This window comes from Carassius auratus, chromosome 21 (genome assembly GCF_003368295.1).
Source record: "Carassius auratus strain Wakin chromosome 21, ASM336829v1, whole genome shotgun sequence".
Taxonomy (NCBI): Eukaryota; Metazoa; Chordata; class Actinopteri; order Cypriniformes; family Cyprinidae; genus Carassius; species Carassius auratus.
The window spans coordinates 21,731,121-21,753,300 of NC_039263.1; the positions used below are offsets into that span (position 1 = coordinate 21,731,121).

The following is a 22,180-nucleotide window of genomic DNA, read 5'->3' on the forward strand; positions in this document are numbered from 1 at the left end:
CAATATGTTCAAACTTTTGACTACTTTCTTTAATAACTACATAACACAATACTTGTACTTTTACTTTCAGTACTTGAGTAGTAAATTTTAAAATATACTACTTGCAATACTTAAGTACAAAAAATGTTGAATACTTTAGTACTTCTACTTAAGTGTGGTGCTTAAAGAGCACTTCAACTTCTACTCAAGTCACTTTTTTGATAGAGCACTTGTACTTTTACTCAAGTATGGGTCTCTAGTACTTTATACATCTCTGGCTTTGTTCGTCTTCGGAACACAATTTAAGATATTTTGGATGAAAACCTGGACTGGCTTGAGACTGTCCCATAGACTGCCAAGTAAATAACTGTGTCAAGGTCCAGAAAAGTTATGAAAAGTTGTCGTCAGAATACTCCATCTGCCATAACTACATGGACATAAGAAATTAATAATAAAAAATAAACACCTAACAGAATTACTAAAGCTTTAAGTAAAATTAAAATGGGAAATATAAAAACTATAATAGTATGTCAATAATACTAAAATAACACTTCATAATAATTTCATTACGGTTGAACTTAAAAAAAAAAAATTTCACAAAGTCCAGCCCTCGCATGGGTGAAAATCGAGGAAGCCAAACGAGAGCTGGTTATTTTATTAATTAATTTAGTTTTATTTTGCCATTTGTTATTATTCTGTTGAATATAGGGATTTTCATGAAACATTTTATTTTTCTCCAAGGCTGCCCTGGATGCCCAGCTGGAGCAGAAAGTAGACTTCATGAACACTTTATCTCGATAATTAACAAAAAAAATTAAGGAAAATTTTAGAAAGTAAACCATAAAACTAAAGCGTGTAAATAATGTAATAAAGCGTGTAATAAACTTGACTTTTAATCTACGATGTTCTGTTCCTCTCCGATTCTCACGGTGGCGCTTTTTGTTTTTCCCGGCTCCGCCGCAGCGGATATGACGAACACATTTGTTCCAGGGACGGCTAGTGGGGACATTTTAAATTAGCAAACTGCGCTAAAGCGGTCGGAAAGTCGACAACACAACAGTTATTCCATAAATATTTAGTTAACTCCATATTTTCCTGATGAATATGGCGCTGCGAGCCTGAGATGTTTCGGAGAACCCACACATGAGGACAGATTTGAACCAGGTAACGTGAAGCAGCTGTCGACGGCTATCGAGCGCGCTCTTGTCACTGCGCCTCTCCATTTTGAGCCTCTGCAGTTTAGTCCCAAACCTACTTTCACTTTAATTAATGCACGCGTTTATACATGCACAAATGCGGGTTATATCCACGCGACGTGCAGGTGTACCGGTTAAAGTGCAGCTTCCAGACTGAAAGTATTACAGCAACAGTGTGTCGCAGGATGAGTGTCTGTGGTAACATAATGCAACATTTATTTTCGCTCGTTTTACCATTCCCCCAACTCTGTTATTATTTAAGAGACGTTTTCCGTTCATTTAATTGATGCATTGAGTTGCGTTGAATTGCATCCATGCACAATGATTTATACATTGATTCTGGGATTTTGAGGAAGTATGCATTGATGTTTATTCATTGCAAATAAGAGCTGTTGCATGCGTCATAAACAGATCTTCATACATGAGGGTTGAGGGATGCATTATGACCATGGTAACCACAGTTTTTGCCAAAATACCATCCCTGATGCTGGTTTTGTTGCTGTAATTGCTATCGCCATGAATGTGGGATCTCCTTTATTACGCTTTCTGAATCTATATTTAACTTCTCGAATTCAAAGTTGACATTGTATCTAAAATCCTTATGTTACAGTTTGTTAACATAGTCCTATGCAGAAATCTGACCTGTGGCAGTCAAGTCTGTGCGTGTTTGCATTGTAATAATACATGTTATTATATTGTTAATACAAATTATGTTAGTTTTTTGGTTATAAGACATGTAAAATTAATTGGGGAAAGGACATTTAAAAAATGTTCTTGCCCAAAATATTATAAGCTCCTTCTTATTTGTGTGTTTTTGTTTTATGGGATATTTTTGTTGGAAGAATACATCAGTGTGAATGGCTTGGTTTCGGTTTTAACCTTTATCAGGATCTTCTCCGCATTAAGCTTCTATACTTTTCTAATATTTTGAATGAATAACGCAGCAGCAGCGCGTCTCGTGGGCTGGAGTAGACTAACAAAACATTAAAATACAACGATGTCACTTACATGATCACCGCATCTCGCACGCCATTGATGACGCTCCCTGATGCACACTTAATATTCAAATGCTATTTTAAATTAAAAAATCTCCTCATCACAGGCAGGAGCAGGATTCATTTCAGCATGTGTTTGGTTTGTGTGTGCTATGAGTGACATGCCTATATCGTCTGCTATATTGAATTTTTTTTATATCGATATCGAAGAAGGTGTACCATTGATAAATATCGATACCGTTTTATCGGCCAGGCCTAGAACCAAATATGCAAACAGCCTTTGAACAGAAGAAGAAACGATTTTTCTTAGCGTCTTTTTCCATAGACTCTCCGATTCGTCGATCTGTTGAGATGGTCTTGCATGTTAACCAGGAACATACTCAGTTTCTCCAGGACGCGTTTTTGGAACCAACAAACCTCAAGTAAGCAGGTTTTGGGTTAATCAACCGAAAGTTCAGGGTTTAACTGATGAGAAGTTAACCGTGCTTTCTGGAATACACACCAGTCGAGTATTTTTTACTATAAATGTTCTGTAAAAACAATGAACAGCAGCTTTCAGCCTGTCACCATGATGCAAACATGAAATATCAGACATACAGTAATAGTTCACAGGATTTTCATTAGATTGCGCTGCTTTTCCATTCAACTTTTTTCTATTATAAACATGGACACGTTTGACGGATCCACTTCCATTTCTTAAAAGAAGTTCAACTTCCATCTTCTTGAATTTTTTATTTATTTTTTATTCCACTGCAAGCGCATTGTTTGACATGAGCGCTTAATCACGCGTGACGACATGCTGTTGAGTCGTTCTTTTCTCTTTACTGCCATCATTGACTTATTGTCAGAGTGTCAAATTCAAATATTTGGTCATTTATATTCAAAATCATGATTCTTTAATTAAAAAAATTAATTGAATTGTGGCAAAACATGAAATTCAAATGAATCAATAAAATCAGAACAATCGGCTTGGAATTGACACTGATTCCTGTTTTCTAGGTCAACTGCCCCCGTTTATCACCAATCAACTGCCACTTCAGAGACTCCGCCCCTGGCCCCGCCCTCCAGAGATGACTGATGCCCAGAAGGCCAATGAGCTCCCTGAATGCACCACAGAGGGTGGTGCCACAACAGAAGAGCAGGACATGCCCCTGAGACAAGAGACCACGCCCACCAGCTCGCCGACGTGCGAGGAACCAATCAGCTCTCAGAGTCCTGACAAACAGCCCACCCCCAGCCTGCTCTCCATGCCGTGCTTACTAGACGAGCTTCATAGAGACTCCGCCGCCGGGCAGCCGCATGAAACAGACCCACCTCTGGCCGCCAACCAGTCCTGCGCACGGGAAGACAGCGACTCCTCCGTCTGCCAGCGGTCGCCTTCCTCCTCCGGTCACCTGGGAGACTCCGACTCGTCGGCAGACGAAGCTCCGGCGCCCGTTCAAACGGCCGGCAGGAAGTCACGGCGCTCGCATTCTGAGAGTGACACGCCCTCCGTGACAATGGCGGCCAAGAAGAATCGCTGCCATCAGAAGCAGGTAAACGGGCGCGTGCGCGTCAGAGCCCCGCGCAGCCAGCAGCAGAAGCAGCGCATGCGACAGCTGCGGCAGAAACGTGAGGCTGCGGCGAGACGCAAACCTGACGTGCTTCAGGACAGCAGCACCAGCGACAGCGACATCACAGCTCACTCATCCTCATCCTCGCCACTAACGGCCTCGTCCGACAACGATGGAGAGAGAGTCAACTCTCATGCACCAGGTAACTGAACACACACACACACAGCATTTTGTCTAGGCTACCTTGTGTGGACACGCATATATCACAAACAGATCCTGAACAAATCGATTCGCTGATGCATCACTGTCCTTTCTCAGACCCCGTTTACACCAGTGCATTTTCGTTTTAAGACTTTACACCAGAGGTGTAGAAAGTACTCAAATATTTTACTCAAGTGAAAGTACAAGTGTACTTTTAATTGAGTAAACTCTTCACTGAATAAAAGTACAACTAAAAGTAATAAAAGTACAAAAAAACATACTTGAGTAAAAGTACAACTTTAAATTATACTCAAGTATTAAAGTGGAAGTACTTATTTTCTTACAGACATACAGAAGAATCGTTAAAGTGAGAGAACGAAAAAATGCAATGGCACAGGTCAAACATGTATATTTAGTTCAACAACAACAATTCAAATGAAACCTAGCATTACACCAAAAAAAGAAGTAAAATATTGGAAAAGGGATTAAAAGGAAACTCCATCATTTCCACCCTCTTGCCATCCTATATGACTTACATTTATCAGATGAACACAAACACAAACAACGAGTTTTAGAAGAAAAAAAAAATTCTCCTTATATAATGCAAGTGTATGGGACATCCCAAAATGACACTTCAGAAACTATACACAAAGAGAATATGACTAACTCATGCAACCCCTGTTATTGAATCACTGTGAAACGATACCAATATTTGAATCTTGACCGTCTAGTTCACTTTGTGTGGTTTCTGAAGTAGTCCTGTCCCTTTGCATTATATGGACTAAAAATCTTTGCTTGTGTTCATGTGAAGAAAGAAAGTCATGAACATCTGGGATGACAGAGGTCCAGTAAATGGTGAGAGAATTTTCATTTTTGGGAAGAACTATCCCTTTGAAGAGCAAGATGTGATGGAGAGGCTAGAAATATATTCCAGACAGAATACAAGAACGTGTTGAATTAATGAGGAGAGTCAATAGAGTTAAAACCTACACCGTTAACGTTTTTAAAGGACACTTTATTTGTGTTGTCTATTCAACGTCACTGTCTATTTGGGGCATTTAGAGTGTTTTTCTTAGCCAATATTACTAAAAAATTATTTGTGACTAATTAGATTAATGAGATAAGCATGTAATTATAAAGATTTTAAAAAAAATAACTGACACCTAATTCCTATTTAATGATTCATATAATGATATACTGTTAATACAACAAGAACATCACTAAATATGAATTACAATTAATTTAGCATATAATGTTTATTTAAACACTGTTTTGGAGATTTGTAATATTTAAAAAATCCCATAAAAATATTAACTATTTAAATTCTCATCACTGATTTCATTTGCACTCAATTTGGTGCATTCAGCTAATATATTACATAGCTAATGGCTCTTTTAAAACAGAACAAATATTGAACGTTTTTTTGGCGGGAAAACGGAACTTTGCTACCTCAATATGCTTCCTCAGATTTGATGGTGAACTTTTGAAGCCAGACATTTGAGTCATAATTGAAGTAGAAATGTGTTTGATGCATGAAAACAATGATCATTAGTTCTCATGTCAGGCACACGTTTGAGCTTCTGTTTACCATATTTAATGTGCATAAGATAAAATAAGAATACAATATACTTTTCAAGATCAAATAAAATTGTAAGGAGTAAGAAGAACTGTTTTTTTTTTTTTTTTTCAGAAATGTAATCAAATAAAAGTACAAGTAGTCATTTTAAATTGTAGTTGAGTACAAAAGTACAAAATCCCCCAAAATAATTCTTAAGTACATTAATCAAGTAAAATTACTCAAGTATTTTACACCTTTGGCCTAAACTGGCATTTCTGACTGTTGCAACCTAAAATGCATGTCACATGACCATTTATGCAGGTATAGCCATAGATATGGATCTGTACATTCCCTATCATTTAGATCACGGACACGTCTACGTGCTTGACAAGAGTGAGCATGATGTTATTGTGTACACACGCTGCTCAAGGATACGCAGAGCAGATATGGGAAGCCACGCCATCATTTTCAAAAGTCTTCGTTTTGGTCAGTTTACAGTGAAACGCAGAGTCAAAAACGCCGGAGTAGTGTAAACGATCGTCGACACCATAGCAAACGTTATGCGTTTTAGATCTAAAACACTCGAGTGTAAACGGGGCCTCAGATGATGAAGAATGTTTATTATGTAACAACCAATATGACTTAAGTGTCATATAATAATAACTAAATCGGTAGATTTTTCTATATTATTAGTAAATATGCTGTTGATAATAATAATATCGTTAATGACAATAAAACATTACTTATCTGACCATTTCACTTAAATATAACAGTGCCAATGAGCAAAACATTTATCTTTCTATTGACTTATATTGCTATTAATAATAATAATTATTATTATTATTGAAAATGCCATTTTAAATTTTTAACTTATGATCTTTTAAACAAATTTATCGTAAATATTTTTATTGATAATGTATTTTAATAATGCTGATTACGATAAAGAATTGCTCATCTGACTGAAAAAATATAACTTGTATGGTGCCAGTAAAATCACAACAATTAAATATATTTATTTTTATTATTTTTAAAGAATCATTGTGTTACTATTATTATTATTATTATTATTATTATTTCAATAAATAATTACTTTTCTGTATAATAAAAAAAAAATAACTATATGGTGCCAGTAATAGGTACTTATTGTTTTTAACTGGTTAAGAAAAGGTGTGGGAAAATTTTTATATAATATATCTATAATGATGCCAGTAAAATTATAGTAATTTTTTTTTAAGTATTTATTTTTAATTGATCATTGTGTAATCAATTTTATTAGTAGATTATTATTATTAATGTTAATTACGTTATTTGAGATTATACTGATTTATTTTTATTTCAGTTTTTTGATGAGGGCATATGTATTATATTATATAAGAGTATAAAATCTCACTAAAATCCACTGAGATGCATCGAGAATCGTTTTGGAATCAGATTGTGAGTAAATCGAAACTGAAGATTCCCATCTGTAGTCTCGAAACAAAGCAACACCTGCAGTAAAGCCATTTAGACGTTTCATTTCTCTCATGCATTGTTTGGTGCATGTTTCCTGAATGATGGAACGGTTGAATAAACACACACTCATAGATCGGGTCAATCACACACCAGTCTCCTGCAGTGGTCAGGTGTGTGTTTCTGTGAATGCATGTTGAATGACCTCATACTGCAAAGCAGCAGGTGAGGAATGTTTTAGAACAGCGTTCTGACCTTACTCTGAATATTCCTTACAAGCTTTCAAATCCAAGGTCAAGTATAACAAAATACACAGCATAAATACCCTTGCGTAACGTTTTTGTGCGTTTAATAGTCCAAAGATGTTGCTTTTCTACAGACAATAGTTCAAGCAATAGATATTCTCTAAAGTAGCAATTAAACACAATGACATTATTATCAAGTATATTTTTGATCTACAATGAATGCTGATGCACAAAATGAATTTCATTGTAATGAATGCAGAGTTAAGTCTGTTTGATTGGAGGAGGTCAATAATATCAGGTATTGGATGAAAGGTTTGCGTTAGAATATCACAAGATGTTCTTCATTCTGTCTTGTCTTTCATATGCATCAGTATCTGTTGTCTTTGTGTCCTTTATCTGTGGCTTGTGTGTAATGTGTCTGCAGTTTTCTGTTCATTTGTTCTTCTACATATGCTTGTTAGTTAGGAAATGCATTGTCATTGTTGGGCCACCAGGGGGCGGTTTCCTGTTTGGGGCCACATTGTTGGCATGGCATGAGTTGAATCTCAGTACATGTGATCGTTGGTGGAGCGTGTTATTATAAATATTATTATTATTTTTTAAAGCAGATGCTTTTGCAGCAGTGTTATTTTAGTATTATTACTATTATATCATTGTAGTATTTATTGGATTCACTTTTATTTTTAATATTTGCCAATTTATTTTAGTATTTGTTTTGTTTTCAAATTTTGAAATTGTATTTTTGTATATTTTTAATTTTAGTTTTAGTAATTTAATCTGCTTTTGTCATTATGCATTTTTATTTCTTTTATAGCTTTAATTTCAGTTTTGCGTTTAGTAATATTAGTCATTTATCTTCAATTTTTTTTTTCAGTTTATTGTCAAGGCAACATTTCCAACTTACTAACTTTCACCTAATATTTAAATTTTTTTTTTTTTTTTTTTTTTTTTTTTAGCTTTTAGTCAACAAAGTCAATTTATTAATGGTTTTAGATAGCAATTACAACACAAGCAATGTTTCTAAGGTATTTTCCTCTGAAGTTATGCCTCTAAATTCATTCTTTATATAACTTTTGTGCACATTCACCACTTTCAAAAAGCTTGTCAAATCATCTGATCTTAATAACATTCCTGTATTACGCATAATTTGTGAGGTCTTTAATAAGGTTTGCGTAATATCCTATTAATTTATCTTTTACTCATTGATTATCTCTCAGGATGGCATTTATTGTTCAGAAATTCATCTGCTCTCTGATAAGTCTCTGAACAACAGGATGCTGTAGTAGTAGAGTAGTTTTTCAGACCGGTTCATTTCAAACCTCTGTAGTTGTTACACCTCTGTCTTTATTTCTTCAGATGTAATATTCTGAGGATTGGTTGGTGTTACGGTGGTGAAAAAGCTGGTATCTTCCTCACTGTGTGATCTTTAAGCCGTCTTTAGTCATGTGACCATTGGTGAACTGTACCCAGAATGCACTGCGAGAGCTGCATGAATGTCCCCAGCATGCTCGCCGGTGTGCACGCAATAACGCCGCCGCTTTCTGCCTTCCTGTGTGTCTGACGTCTCTCTCTCGGCACTGCCGTCTGTCTTTAAGCTGGCCAACGCCGAGCGGACGCTTCTGGAGCTTCAGCACGTGGGCGGGGCCATCTTGACCTGGGCGTGGCCAGTGGAACCCTGGGCGGAGTCTTGGAGGAAGCTCTTACACGATTCGCCGCGATGCAGAGACAGACCGAGGAGCGCTTTCGTGTGTGGATGGACAGACTGACCCGCCTGCATTCAGACGATGACCTTTCGTCTGGTGAAAATCAAGAGGGGCGGAGCCATGTTAGCTCGTTTCTGCCGTCGTCGGAGTCCCAGGAAACGCTGGCGGCCTATCAGATGGCTCGACTCAGCGCCATCACGGTTCCACCGCCTCAGACTGCTGGTGTCAATGGAAGCGCAGAGCCATCTGAACCCAACGTTTAAAGAACATTGACACAACATCACTGTGCCGACTGCTGAAGTGGAGGCTTAGGACAGTGCACAAACTTTCTCTTTATTTCTTACTAAATTCATCTTCATTCTGGCTTCCACATCTATCTCCTTCTACCTATTAAAGGATCAGTTTTCCTGCAAATGAAACATTTACTCATCCTCATGCCTTTCTGAACCCATTTGGCTTTCTTGCATGCAATACAAAATGTGCATTTTTTTAAAGGGATATTGTGGTAATCTGATGAAAGCGAACAAGAAACTGAGTCTGTCAAGCTCCAGGCAGTGTTATTTTAGTATCATGCTAATATATGATACTATTATAGTTTTATGCATTTTTGAATGTTTAAATTTTTTTACTTTTTCATTGTAGTTTTTGTCATTTTTGGTAGTTTTGTTTTTATCTGTATATGTAACTTTATATATAAATATATATGTGTGTGTTTGCCTTATTTCATATTTTTGTTTATTTTAGTATATAATTTTAGTAAACAAAATTAAAATGAGAAATGTCTGTTTCAGTTAACTTTCTTTTTTTTTTTTTGGTTAATCAAAAATAAAATGAGATGAAATGGTTAATTATTAATTTGTTTTACATAACAGGAAAAATAGCTATAAAAACCCTGGCTCTAGGAAAAAATAAAATAAAAAAACAACATTGAATTTTAAAAACATGAAAAATAAAAATGAGATGAAATGGTTAATTATTAATTAGTTTTACATAACAGGACAAATAGCTATAAAAACCCTGGCTTTAGAAATGATTTGAATGAAAAAAAAAAATGAAACGAAAAAAACACACCATTGAATTATAAAAATATGAAAAATATTTAATAAAAATATTGAGTTATATGGAAGGCTTTTATGCTTTTTTGTATTTTTTTTGGAGGTTGACAGACCCAGTTGCCATTGTAAAAAAGATCCTGAATATTCTAAAACTCAGATTTGGCGTAATAATTTAATTTTTCTGGTTTGGAACAGCATGAGGATGAATAAAGACAGACAGACATTTCTTTAACTTCATGTGTCTTTCTTCCGTTGTTTGTTTTATATTGCCATCTCAGGGCCGCCCTCCACACTCAGTGCCTTTGCGATCTCATTTCTTTGGGAGAGCCAGTGTCTTCCACTTCACCTGGAGATGAATCGTTTAAAATATTCATTTGTCTGGTCTCTAGAACTGTTTCATGACGTTATTTCCACATGAGACTTCGCATCGACCCCCATGTGTCTCATTGTCTTCATCTGGGCCGGCATGTCTACCAAAGATCTCTTGTTTGCATTGTGGATTGGTTTAGGTTCTTATTTAATCGCTTCTCCCAAAGCAGAATATGCATGATATAAGCAGACAACAGAGAGCTGTAATGTGATGACAGCCTGTACATAGCTTTTTATGCTAAATACTAACTTGCGACACGCAAACGAACATCAAACACTGATAGAAACAGTCTGTGATGCACATGCAATAAACTGATTATACTACTTCTGGACACAATGTGTAAAGCAAGAGATGCTGTTCACTTTTTTAGCTATACATATCTATTTAAAGGCGATTTTACCCTAAAGTTAATGTTTACTTAAAAACAACAAAGCTGAAATTTTGAAGCATTAACTTTTGATGCATTTTGAAATAATTTTAGTGACAGTTACACATTAATTCATATCTGGTTGTTTTTACTTTGAGCTGGTGCTTCTCATTGCATTGTGGTTTCGAAAAAATCCTATAATAATTTTTTTATTAAAAACAAAATCTAATTAAATGCAGGAGAACAAATACTGATAAAAAGTTTTTTTTTTTTTTTTTTTTTTTGCATTTTAATGCAATAAGATAATTTTTTCTTAGTCGCTAATGTCACCATTTCAAAATTATTAATATGCATATAAATGGGCTTAATTATATTTCCAAATATAATTTCATGTAATTTCTTTTTGATTTTAGGGTGAAATATGTGCTGGCGAGAGTAACGAGATTGGCACGTCATGTGCTTCCTCCATACGAACACAAACTCATAGTTCGATGTTTACTCTAGTTATGGACTTACAGGAGGACTTGAAAGCTATTTGGTGTACTGCTTTAGTGTACAGAGTGTCTGATAGGAGATTGTTTAATTTTTTATGCCTTTTTGGTGTTATAATAACCTGGCTGCCTAAGTTTAATGTCATAATGTTTTAGATGGAGGACAGAATTTCCTTCCTTCCTTAGAAACCAAGAAATAAGTCAACCGAGATGGATGTCTTTTTTTATTTGTTCCAAATGTTTTCTTTATTTTTAATGTCCTATACTACTGCCTCACCGAACGTAAAAGTGTGCCTGGCGACGTTCAGTTGTGTTTTCATGTCTATGTAACACCTAGTTGATCTGTGATATCTGCTTTGTTGAGAGCTGGTAAATAAATATACAAGTATTTTACCAGCATTCATCTGTTTTTTTGCCTTACTTTTCATAGCCTCATTATCCAGCTAGTTTACGTTTAATGTCCATGTATGGGACATTATCACAGACTACAATTTTGTAGAACGTTTTTTGAAAACAAGAAAAAATTTACCATATTTACTGAATTTAATAACATCCTCCTGGTCTTATAAGGAACAGTTCATCAGTGCATGTTATTATATAAAGGAAAAAAGATAGTCTTTGTAGTCTTAAAGGGTTAGTTCACCCAAATAGCAAAATTATGTCATTAATGACTGACCCTCATGAAAAACAACATCAAAGTAGTCCATGTGACATCAGAGGGTCAGTTAGAATTTTTTGAAGCATCGAAAATACATTTTGGTCCAAAAATAGCAAAAACGACGACTTTATTCAGCATTGTCTTCTCTTCTGTGTCTGTTGTGAGAGAGAGTTCAAAACAAAGCAGTTTGTGATATCTTGTTCGCGAATGAATCATTCGATGTAACCGGATCTTCTTGAACCAGTTCACCAAATCGAACTGAATCGTTCAAAACGGTTTGCGTCTCTAATATGCATTGATCCACAAATTACTTAAGCTGTTAACTTTTTTAATGTGGCTGACACTCCCTCTGAGTTCAAACAAACCAATAACCCGGAGTAATTCATTTACTCAAACAGTACACTGACTGAACTGCTGTGAAGAGAGAACTGAAGATGAACACCGAGCCGAGCCAGATAACGAGCCGGGATATTGATTTGTTTGAACTCAGAGGGAATGTCAGCCATGTTAAAAAGTTAACAGCTTAAGTCATTTGTGGATTAATGCTTAGTGGAGACGAGAACCGTTTAAAACGATTCAGTTCGATTTGGTGAATTGGTCATGAAGATCCGGTTACATCGAGTGATTCGTTTGCGAACAAGATATCACAAACTGCTTTGTTTTGAACTCTCTCTCACAAGAGACACGGAAGAGAAGACAATGCTGAATGAAGTCGTAGTTTTTGCTATTTTTGGACCAAAATGTATTTTCAATGCATCAAAAATCTCTTAACTGCCCCTCTGATGTCACATGGACTACTTTGATGATGTTTTTCTTACCTTTCTGGACATGGACAGTATACCGTACACACAGCTTCAATGGAGGGACTGAGAGCTCTCGGACTAAATCTAAAATATCTTAAACTGTGTTCTGAAGATGAACGGAGGTCTCACGGGTTTGGAACGACATGAGGGTCAGTCATTAATGACATAATTTTGCTATTTGGGTGAACTAACCTTTTAAAACCTTTAATAATTTTTTACTGTTGAATATCCTTTTTTTCTTAGAAAATGTTGCATTGTGGGGGAAAAAGGGATCCTGAAAACTTTTTCCAGTGAAAAAAAGGTATTATTTATGGATAGTTTTGTCAGGATTTTCTCAAAAACTAAGCTTAGATCAATAATGTAGTTCAGAAAAAAAAAAAAAAAAAAAAAAAAGATGATAAGCTTGAATCCAATATGTGGTGATAATATCGCATAAAGAGAAACTTATGTACTATTTGTTGATAATTTTTGACTATGAACGCCGCAAGTGTAACACGTTCCAGCTCACCAAAACTGAAAATTCTGTAATTTACTCTCACTCAAGTTCTTTCCAAACCTTTACGAGTTTCTTTCTTCTGTTGAACACAAAAGAAGACACTTTGGTAACCAAACAGTTGGCGGTAGCTGTTGACTTCCATAGTATGTACAATAGTCAATGACTGCCATCAGCATTCTTCAAAATTTATCTCAGAATGAGGGTTAATGCTTTATTGCCTGTAAAATATCCATTGTGCATTTAATGTAAATGGGGTTTAAATTACATTTTTTATTTAGGGAATAATTTAATGATCTGTGGCAGTCGGCAGCATGATAGAAAAGCAGTGTAAACCTAAAAGCAAAACACTTAATGTTTCACTTTAATCTTTAATCCAGCATTTGGAAATATAGATAGATTTTCCAAAGGAACTAATGTGATTGCAGAGTTCTGCTTGTACAGATACGTTGGCGAATCTTCTGAACGGTGTGTGTGTGTGTGTTGCAGTGGGTCCTGCAGTGATTGGACACTATGATATTTCGGACACTCACTCCGAACAGGAACAGCAGTCGCAGTCGCTCTCAGGTTCGTTTCTAATGTAGTATGACTGTACATTCACATGCAATGGCTGCATCTCAATTGGCATACTAATATTAGATTAGCAAACTTGTTTTTTAATAAAATAAAAAAAAGTGCATCAATACAATGCTTTTAGATCACAATGCCTTGCACTACCAAAGAGACGTTTTTGAATTTTTTTACAATTTCACCCTTTTTCGTTCACAAAATTGGAAAGCACCTACAGTAACTTTGTTATTATGGGTGTGATTTAATAAACTTATTCAATTTAATTAATTTTGAACAAAATTACTTTTGCAGAACCACTGGGGCCACCACAATTTCCACTAAAATCAATCGTGTGTAAGTTAAACGTTGCGTTTAAAGTCCCCCTATTATGGGTAATAAAACATTCATATTTTGGTTTTGGGTGTCCCCAACAACAGGTTGACATGCACGCAAGATCAAAAAACACTTTCATCGTCTTATAATATGCATTCATTTTTATCTTACTTGCTCAACGACTCTCCAAACGATTCGCTCCACGATACATTTTTCCAAACCCTTCCTTTGCGTGATGCAAATCTGCAGTAATTGGTCTTATTTTCATCTCATCTCACCTGTAATGCCTAATAAAGCAGTGTTTGTGAGTGCAGTGCTGCTTTGTTTACAGCATTAACGGGGAAACCGTTATTTTACTGCTCCAAAAGCGGCATCTAGTGGCAAAGAATGAATTTGCGTTTTTATTCAGACCAATAGGAAAAGACCAACAAGTGGGCTTGAGATTTGTTTAAAAAACGACTTGTTTCAATGATTCAGAGTTGACTCTTTCTTTCAAAAGACAGTAACTTTATACACGGTGCACTTTCAGATTTAACACTTTGCAGGATGTTTTTATTCACTTGGAGCTGTGTTACACGCTGCATGAAAGGTCATTTTCAAAAATCCATAAGAGGGGCACTTTAATAGTTTTAGTGTTCATATTGTGACGCAGCCATTACCTCACATTTACTGAGATGAATATGTTCTGACCTCAACTACAGGACATTTTGTATGTAGAAGTGAAATCCAGACAGTTTGATTTCTGTTTGCGCATTCGTGTTTTTGTGCATGCGTGTTGTGTTCCTGGCGTGTTACGTCAGTTTCTCTCACATTTCATTCTGAGGATGGCAGTGAATGTTGAAGCTGTAGGTTTTTTGCTGAATGAAGTGTGTTGTTTGTGTAGGTGCAGTTCCTGCAGTAGAAGTCCAGCCGTCTCAGGTGAGTCTGGCGTCCACAGACAGTGAAGTGGAGATCGTTGGAGTTCAAGAGAACGCCGGGTGAGCCCATCCTCGCCATTCAGCAGTCATTTAGTAGTATTCATATGTTAACTAGGTAATCAATAACATGCACATCATATTTTGGTTCTAAACAATAATTTTCAGAATTGTAAATTGGTAGTTCAAGTGAATTTAAACAACAATTCTTGTAGATTTGTATCATAACCTGTTGTTTGTATCATAACCTGAATATTACCACCAACTACACTGAATATTAAGACTATTATAAATTATTTTTTAGAAGCAAAAACCATAAAAAGTGATTGATTTGATAAATAAATGACTAGTTGCAGCTCCTATACATAATGCTTTATATTACACCCAATGCAACAAACCTGATCTTGATTCTAGCCATTTGTATATGCAACCAGGAAATAGGATTTGACTTAATTTTAGTACTTTATAAAAGGGACCAAATCATTAGCATTTATTAAATGCGTTGGGTATCATGAACAAGGTTTTCTTAAAAAGTCTTAATTCATTAATGAAGGCATTAAATTGGAGCAGAAAGTCTTAATTTCATAAAGTCATGGCCTCAAATGTTACATGCATCATTCTCAGTATTTGTTTTCTGATACAAATATCTAAACATTATTAAATCAAGATACAACCACCTGAGATCTAAAATCTAGTTTTCTGAGAAATTAAGTTTGTGCTTAAATCCAGAGCAAATATTTGCCAGTTAGAAAGATATTAGAACAAGAAAAAAATATCTCCCCATGGGCTCAGAAAAATCAACTTTTTCATTCCCCTTTGATACACATGTTGTTCTTTTAAGCATAGTCACTTTTTCTTCAGACTTTTTGTAACTCAAGTAGGCCTAAATCTTTCTTGATCTGAGAATGTTTACATATTTGAATGAAACAAGGCATAAATACCAAATAAGGTATTAATTTTTTGCACTATATGCAACATTTGTTGCCAACTTTGAGCTCATATTTAAGTGTTTTTAAGACCTTCATATGTTGAAGGGTGGATTAAGAGCAGCAGAAACCCTTTTTATTTCATTTTTCAAGCTACTATGTATTCTGACGAGTTTATTTTGTGACTGTTGTGATGTTATTTTCAGCGTGGTCTCCAGGTTTCCTCGTGGTGGAGTCATCCAGTCGCTTTCTTCCTGGAAGCAGAGAGCCCCGGCTCAGTGGACGTCCGTCTCGGCGCAGTCCGTCTGGGTTCCTCCTCCTGAGGTGGTGGATCTGACACTGGATGAAGACCGCCACAGATACCTGCTGTGATCAAACACACTCACACGCTTAGATACACACTCATATACATGTGTCTGGTGGGCCGAGTGACTCAAACCAGAACACAGAACGATGCTTTCATTAAATGAAAAACACTTCAAACTGCTCAATGTTTGCTTCTGATACACTTTGATATTGCCTGATGAATTACTTGCTACTGTGAGACAGCAATGTGAATAAATGACAGCAGATTTTATCGGGTGGTAATGGTTAATGAGCAAATACCCATGATAAACGTCATACTGGTCTGAGATAAAAACCAAATATGGGGCTTCCTTATAGAAATTAATACTCAATGTCAATGGGTGAATCTCACAAAAAATGGTCATATTTCACTCCAAAATCAAGACGAGCCATAAACAATCAAGACTATTAAGATTTTTTAATTGACATTTATTGATAGTCATTTTTTAAAAAGACCATCATTTGAAATAGTTAAAATGTAATGATTTGATTTTAAAAAAAAGTAATTGTGTTATATTATTAAAATAATTTTCTCCTTGTCAATGTTTTCTGTATTGCTGTAATCCATGGATGCTCTACGTTAGACTGTTTATGAACATGTCAAATTTAGAAAATACCCTGTTTATTTCTTTATTTCTTTCTATTGATTTTGGGGCATTTTTGTGAGATTCAGCCAAAGAAAGTTTAATCGCTCATTTCATAATGGCAAATGGGGGATGTTTTACTTTATCACAACCTGAGATTTCAACGTCTTCTCTTCTTTTGAGTCACTTCGCCCCCCCCAAAAAAACAGCCACACTTACATGATCCTGCTGTCGTCCTCAGGAGTCACTTGCTGAACCACCCCAACCCGTTTTTGTGATGTAACTTCCTGTTTAGCTGCTGAAGAGCTGTTAGCCGAGACCTGCTGGTCTTACTTAGCGAGCGCCCCACTGCTCTGTGTGTGTGTGTGTGTGTGTGTGTGAGAGAGAGAGATTGTGTGTGTGTGTGTGTGTGTTCACTATCAATCGTTTGAAGCTGCTCTGCTGTGTGGGGAGAATCCTTGGAGTGTGTGTTCCTCACCCAATACTGCTTTCACAGTACATTTGTGTGTGTGCGAGCGAGTGTGTGTGTCCTGAGCATTAGAGGTTTTCAGAGCATCTTCATACATCTTGCATTGTCATGAAATGGGCCCTTGCTTTTATTATGCCAGTGGAACGTCTTATTCAAATACACCCGCAGTCAAACGTTTGGAATTTTTTATGTTTTTGAAAGAAGTGTGCTATGCTCATCAAGGCTGCTTTTATTTGATAAAAAAAATATAGAAACATTTTAATATTTGTGATATATCATTATAATTTAGAATAAGCATCTATGTAAATATGTTTTGATCATTGCTGTGATCCGTAGCTGTATTTTCAGCATCATTACTCCAGTCTTCTTATTATACAAATATTCTTATTCTTAATAAACCATTTTTGCTGTGTAATCATTTGTTGCAACAGTGATAAACTACCATTCAAACGTTTGGGCTAAGGATTTTTTTAAGGAAGAAATCAATACATTTATTCAGCATTAAATTAATTACAGGTGACCGTAAAGACATTTAAAAATAAAAATAATAAGCAGCACAAATTTCTTCAAAACTGATGATGATAAATGTTTCTTAAGCATTAAATCAGTATATCAGAATGATTTCTGAAGGATCATGTGACACTGAAGACTGGAGGAATGATGCTGAAAATACAGCTGCACATCACAGAAATAAATTACATTTTAAAATATATTCAAGTAGAACACAGCTATTTGAAATGATAATATTTTCTCAATATTAGTTACTGTGTTTTAATCAAATAAATAGAGTCTTGGTGGGGAGAATAGACGTCTTTAAAAAGAAATATGAATAATTCCAAACTTTCGACCTGTAGTGTATCTTATTGTGAATACAATCAATATGTGATGAGAAAAAGCAGTGATTTTTGTTCTAAATGGTGTCTAATTTGCGTTTTTAAGCAGTTTAACCACAACTTTTGTTTTATATTCATGTTTCTATGGTTGCATCATGCTATCCCATACACAACTGAAGCTATTTATTGATACTTGCTGTGTTTTACTTGATGTTACATATATAAATCATTTGTTCAAAGAGCAATATGAATATGCATTTTGAAAACTGCGTATTAAAGGGATGGTTCACCCAATAAATGAAACCTGTCATCATTTGTTCACCCTCATGTCTTTTAAAACCCATTTGGCTAACTTTCTGCTTGAAGATGATTTAAAGAGTATTCATGCTGATTTTTTTTCCATTCAAATTTGATATGGACTAGTGTTATGGTGCTTTACTCTCATTTATGGAGATTGAAAGTCACTATGCGTTCATCATATGGAAAAGAGCAACATGAAAATTCTTCAAAACATCTCCTTTGGTGTTTCTCAGAAGAAAACGTCCCACAGGTTTTTATTTGGATTAAGGGGACTAAATAATGACAAGATGTTCATTTCTGGGCACACCGTCCCTTTAACTTTGAGTCTTGGCAATATATTCAGTCTGTCTACCGTCAGATATAGAGAAAGGTTGGTTTTCTTTAGTTTTTTTCCCTCATGATTGTCTCTTGTCAGACCACTGTGTGTGAGGAGCACTCACTACCTGAATGTGAATTATTCTGCTTTTTTTTTAGCTTGTGTATCACCATCAAACCCTGCAGGTTTTGAAACTGTGCCGGTGGCTATTTTGGCTCACTTAGCCCCGCCTTTAACTGTGCCCCGCCCCTCTAAGAGTTTGATTGGACCTTTGCCTCTGTCAATCACAGGAAATGAATAACAGCTTACTGAAAAAGGGAAATTGAAGTTGCAAAGCAGGAAAACAGAGAGTAGCAGCGAAATGTACTTTCTTTATTTTCATTTTCTTCCTTAACTAGCTCTCCTGTCATCTGAAAACAAGATTTTTTTACACTTTTAAACGCATCCCTCTGTCAAGCGCAAGCAATTTCCATTCTCAAACTCTCAGACTATTTTATCTTCTCTGTCCTCAATAGTGAAGCCAGCTGCTGCCTCATGTTCAGGCTGCTTTTGTGACGGAAAGGAAGTCCTTTCAGAGTTAAAATTGGGCACATCTGTCACTAGTGCCTGTGGACACTAGCATTCCCAGAATGTGTGCTATCTGCTCTTCCTGTGTTAGCAAAGAGCACAGAGACAGTCCTGCACTCTCTGGGATGAAAGAGATGCTTTCGGAGCTGATGCTTTATAGGGATAGTTCACATATAAAACTAAAATCATCATCATTGAATCGCTCTCGTGTTGTTCTAAACCTGTACAACACAAAAGATGGCGACAGATGCTGTAAATCTCCAAAAGTGACATTAAACCACTACTAAACTAGTTCATGCAAATTTAAGGAATTGTTTAATGAAAATGTTCTAAGACGGAGCTCTCAAATCTCATTTTCACTTATGCATATTCATACGTATGGTCTCTATACAGTAATGTTCCAAAAGGGTCAGTGCTTTTTAAGGTAATTGATTGTTTTATTCTGCAAGGCTGCATTAAATTGATTGAAAGTTACTGTAAAGATATTTATAAAGTTACAAAAAAATTACAATTCAAATAAATTGCTCTTTTCAACTTTCTATTCAACAAAGAATCTTGAAAAAAAAATTATTATCCGCATTGTTTACAACACTGATAAGTGTGAAGACTGGAGGAATGATGCTGAATAGTCAGCTTTCCATCACAGGAATACATTACATTTTACCCTATTCACATAGAAAACAGTTATTTTAAATTGTACAAATATTTCATAATAATACAAATTTTTAAGCAAATAAATGCAGCCTTGATAAGAAGGAGAGACATCTATCTAACATATTAATCTTAAGTTCCAGAAGTGCATTTAATTATATTTTTGTGCACTGAAATGCTTTAGAAGTTATGACATTTTTGGAGCTCCACAGCATTAGTTCCCATAAAACTTTCATTGTAAGGAAGAGAACATGATTCTACAAAATTCTCTCTTTTGGTTTTCCATGTATGGCATTGTACGGGTTTGGAACCACATAGAACTGAGTTAAAGATGACATCTGAACTATTCCAGATGTTGTCAAATGTTCTCGCTGACGTACCTGGCTTCTTATTTCTTAGCATTTCTAAATGTTATGTTTCAGATTTCATAGCATTGTGCTGGTGCAACTGAACATCATTCTGATGACATCCTCCTCCTCCTCCTCGCCTGTGTTTGGTCTCCAATAATGTGTCTAGTGTTTCCTGTTGGAATGTTTAGTAATTTGAGACGCATTAAAGAATCCTAAAACACCAACAACAGAGGGACAGACCTGTGCGACCGAACGTCATAGAAGTCATGTGACACGAGGGGTTTGGGTTTTTACTTGGTTTTCCACTGCATTTGAAAAACACTTTCTCTTTAATTTAATCATGTTACTCTCTTTTTGTTCGTTTCATTTTGACAGTATTTTAAATTAACAGCAAAAGAGTGTTCATATTTTTTGCTTACGCAAGTCTTTCTTCCTTATTACATTTATGTAGAAGAAATAAAACTATTTTAAGATAAATAAATAGAGATATTTAAAGAGTACAATTGTGATTTCTTGTGTTTTTTATTAAAATGAGTTAACAACTTGTGAATGCTTGAGTGCCACAGAGAACAGACAAACTTTGTGTAATACAGACTCCAGTGTGGGAAAGCAGCCGGTGACCTCTGACCCCCGGAGGTCACAGCTAGGCACCTGCCACAAGAGGCTCTGTTCATCCCTAATGACAAAGCAATAGGAGTTTTCCCTCATCCAGACACCGCAGCTGTATGCTAATGTGAGTTTTACTTCAGGCTTTACTTCACAAAAAGTTTGATGGTATGAATTCTGCTATTTTTATCCAAGATATTATAAGAGACTTAATTCAGTTTGAATAGAGTTTAAGGCCAAAAACCTAAAACATGTTTTAATGTTTAAAAAGAAAAAAACAAGTCTCCTGCTCACCAAGGCTGCATTTATTTGAACAACAATACAGTAAAAATTGTGAAATATTATTACAATTTAAAATAGCTATTTTCTATTTGAATTTATTTTCAAATGTAATTTATTCCAGTGATGCAATGCTGAATTTTTAGTGTCACATGATCCTTCTGAAATCATTCTAATACACTGATTTGCTGCTTTTAAATAACATTTCTGATTATCAGTGTTGAAAACATTAAGGTTTTTGTGGATATTGAAACATAGTTATGGGTTCTTTGATAAATCAACAATTCAAAAGACTTCCAAAAGAAGTTCAAATGTCTTTTCAGTCACTTTTGATCAATTTAATGCAACCACGCTGATCAAAACTATTAATTCTCTGGTCTGTTCACTTTTACAAGCTGTCAGTATATGATCACAGTAAATGAATTGATAAGGTCATGGATTTGCACATTGTTCAATGATATGTTAAGTTATTTTAATTAAACAATAGACTGTTTTTGATACTGTTTATATCGTGCGGAAGTCAAGTAACACTTTTAAGTTCAGGAAATGTAAGAGAAAGGTTTCTTCATAACAAGCAGCGTAATTGAGGTCCAGTAAGACGTGTTACTTTATAATTGGAGGAGCAGAGAGAGAGGGTCTTCACAGGGGTTGTGGTGAGAAGTATGAACAGAAGGAGCAGAGATAATCACTGTGTGTGTGTGTGTGTTTGGGGGAAGGGGTTCAGGACGGGTAAGGGCTGACATATGGAGTGTATAGTCTTTCAAAGCAACCAGGCCCCTTTATGGCCAGCAGGCCCTGTCCTTCTGTCTGTGATTTACTTGTGCTTTCTATCAAAAAAAAGTTTTTTTTAAACACAAAACAACAGGTTGATCATGTTTCTGACGGCCTAAACATATACAAACATCAAATCTGGAATATGTCATATGTGTTGACAGAAGCTACCTCACACTTCACGTTACAGTCTGAAAAATAAAGGTTCTTTACTTGTATTTATGGTTCAGCGAGGAAACATCTTTGGAATCTTTCCATTTCCACAAAGGTT

At 35.7% G+C, this 22,180-nt stretch overlaps 1 protein-coding gene across 3 annotated transcripts; it reads left to right on the forward strand.

The window, feature by feature from the left end:
• The first annotated feature begins 944 nt into the window (after positions 1-944).
• On the forward strand, positions 945-16,965 carry LOC113038923 (uncharacterized protein C18orf25-like). 3 transcript variants are annotated; one of them, XM_026196736.1, is made up of 5 exons: positions 946-1,143; positions 3,170-3,925; positions 13,606-13,683; positions 14,882-14,975; positions 16,045-16,965. In XM_026196736.1, the coding sequence occupies exons 2-5, from the start codon at positions 3,241-3,243 to the stop codon at positions 16,208-16,210; spliced, it is 1,023 nt and encodes a 340-aa protein (XP_026052521.1). In that variant the 5' UTR covers positions 946-1,143; positions 3,170-3,240; the 3' UTR covers positions 16,211-16,965. The 3 variants fall into 3 exon arrangements, with proteins under 3 accessions (XP_026052520.1, XP_026052521.1, XP_026052522.1); XM_026196737.1 differs by lacking the exon at positions 13,606-13,683; XM_026196735.1 differs by lacking the exons at positions 13,606-13,683; positions 14,882-14,975; positions 16,045-16,965 and adding an exon at positions 8,772-9,550 and having other exon boundaries at positions 945-1,143.
• The last annotated feature ends 5,215 nt before the right edge of the window (positions 16,966-22,180 follow it).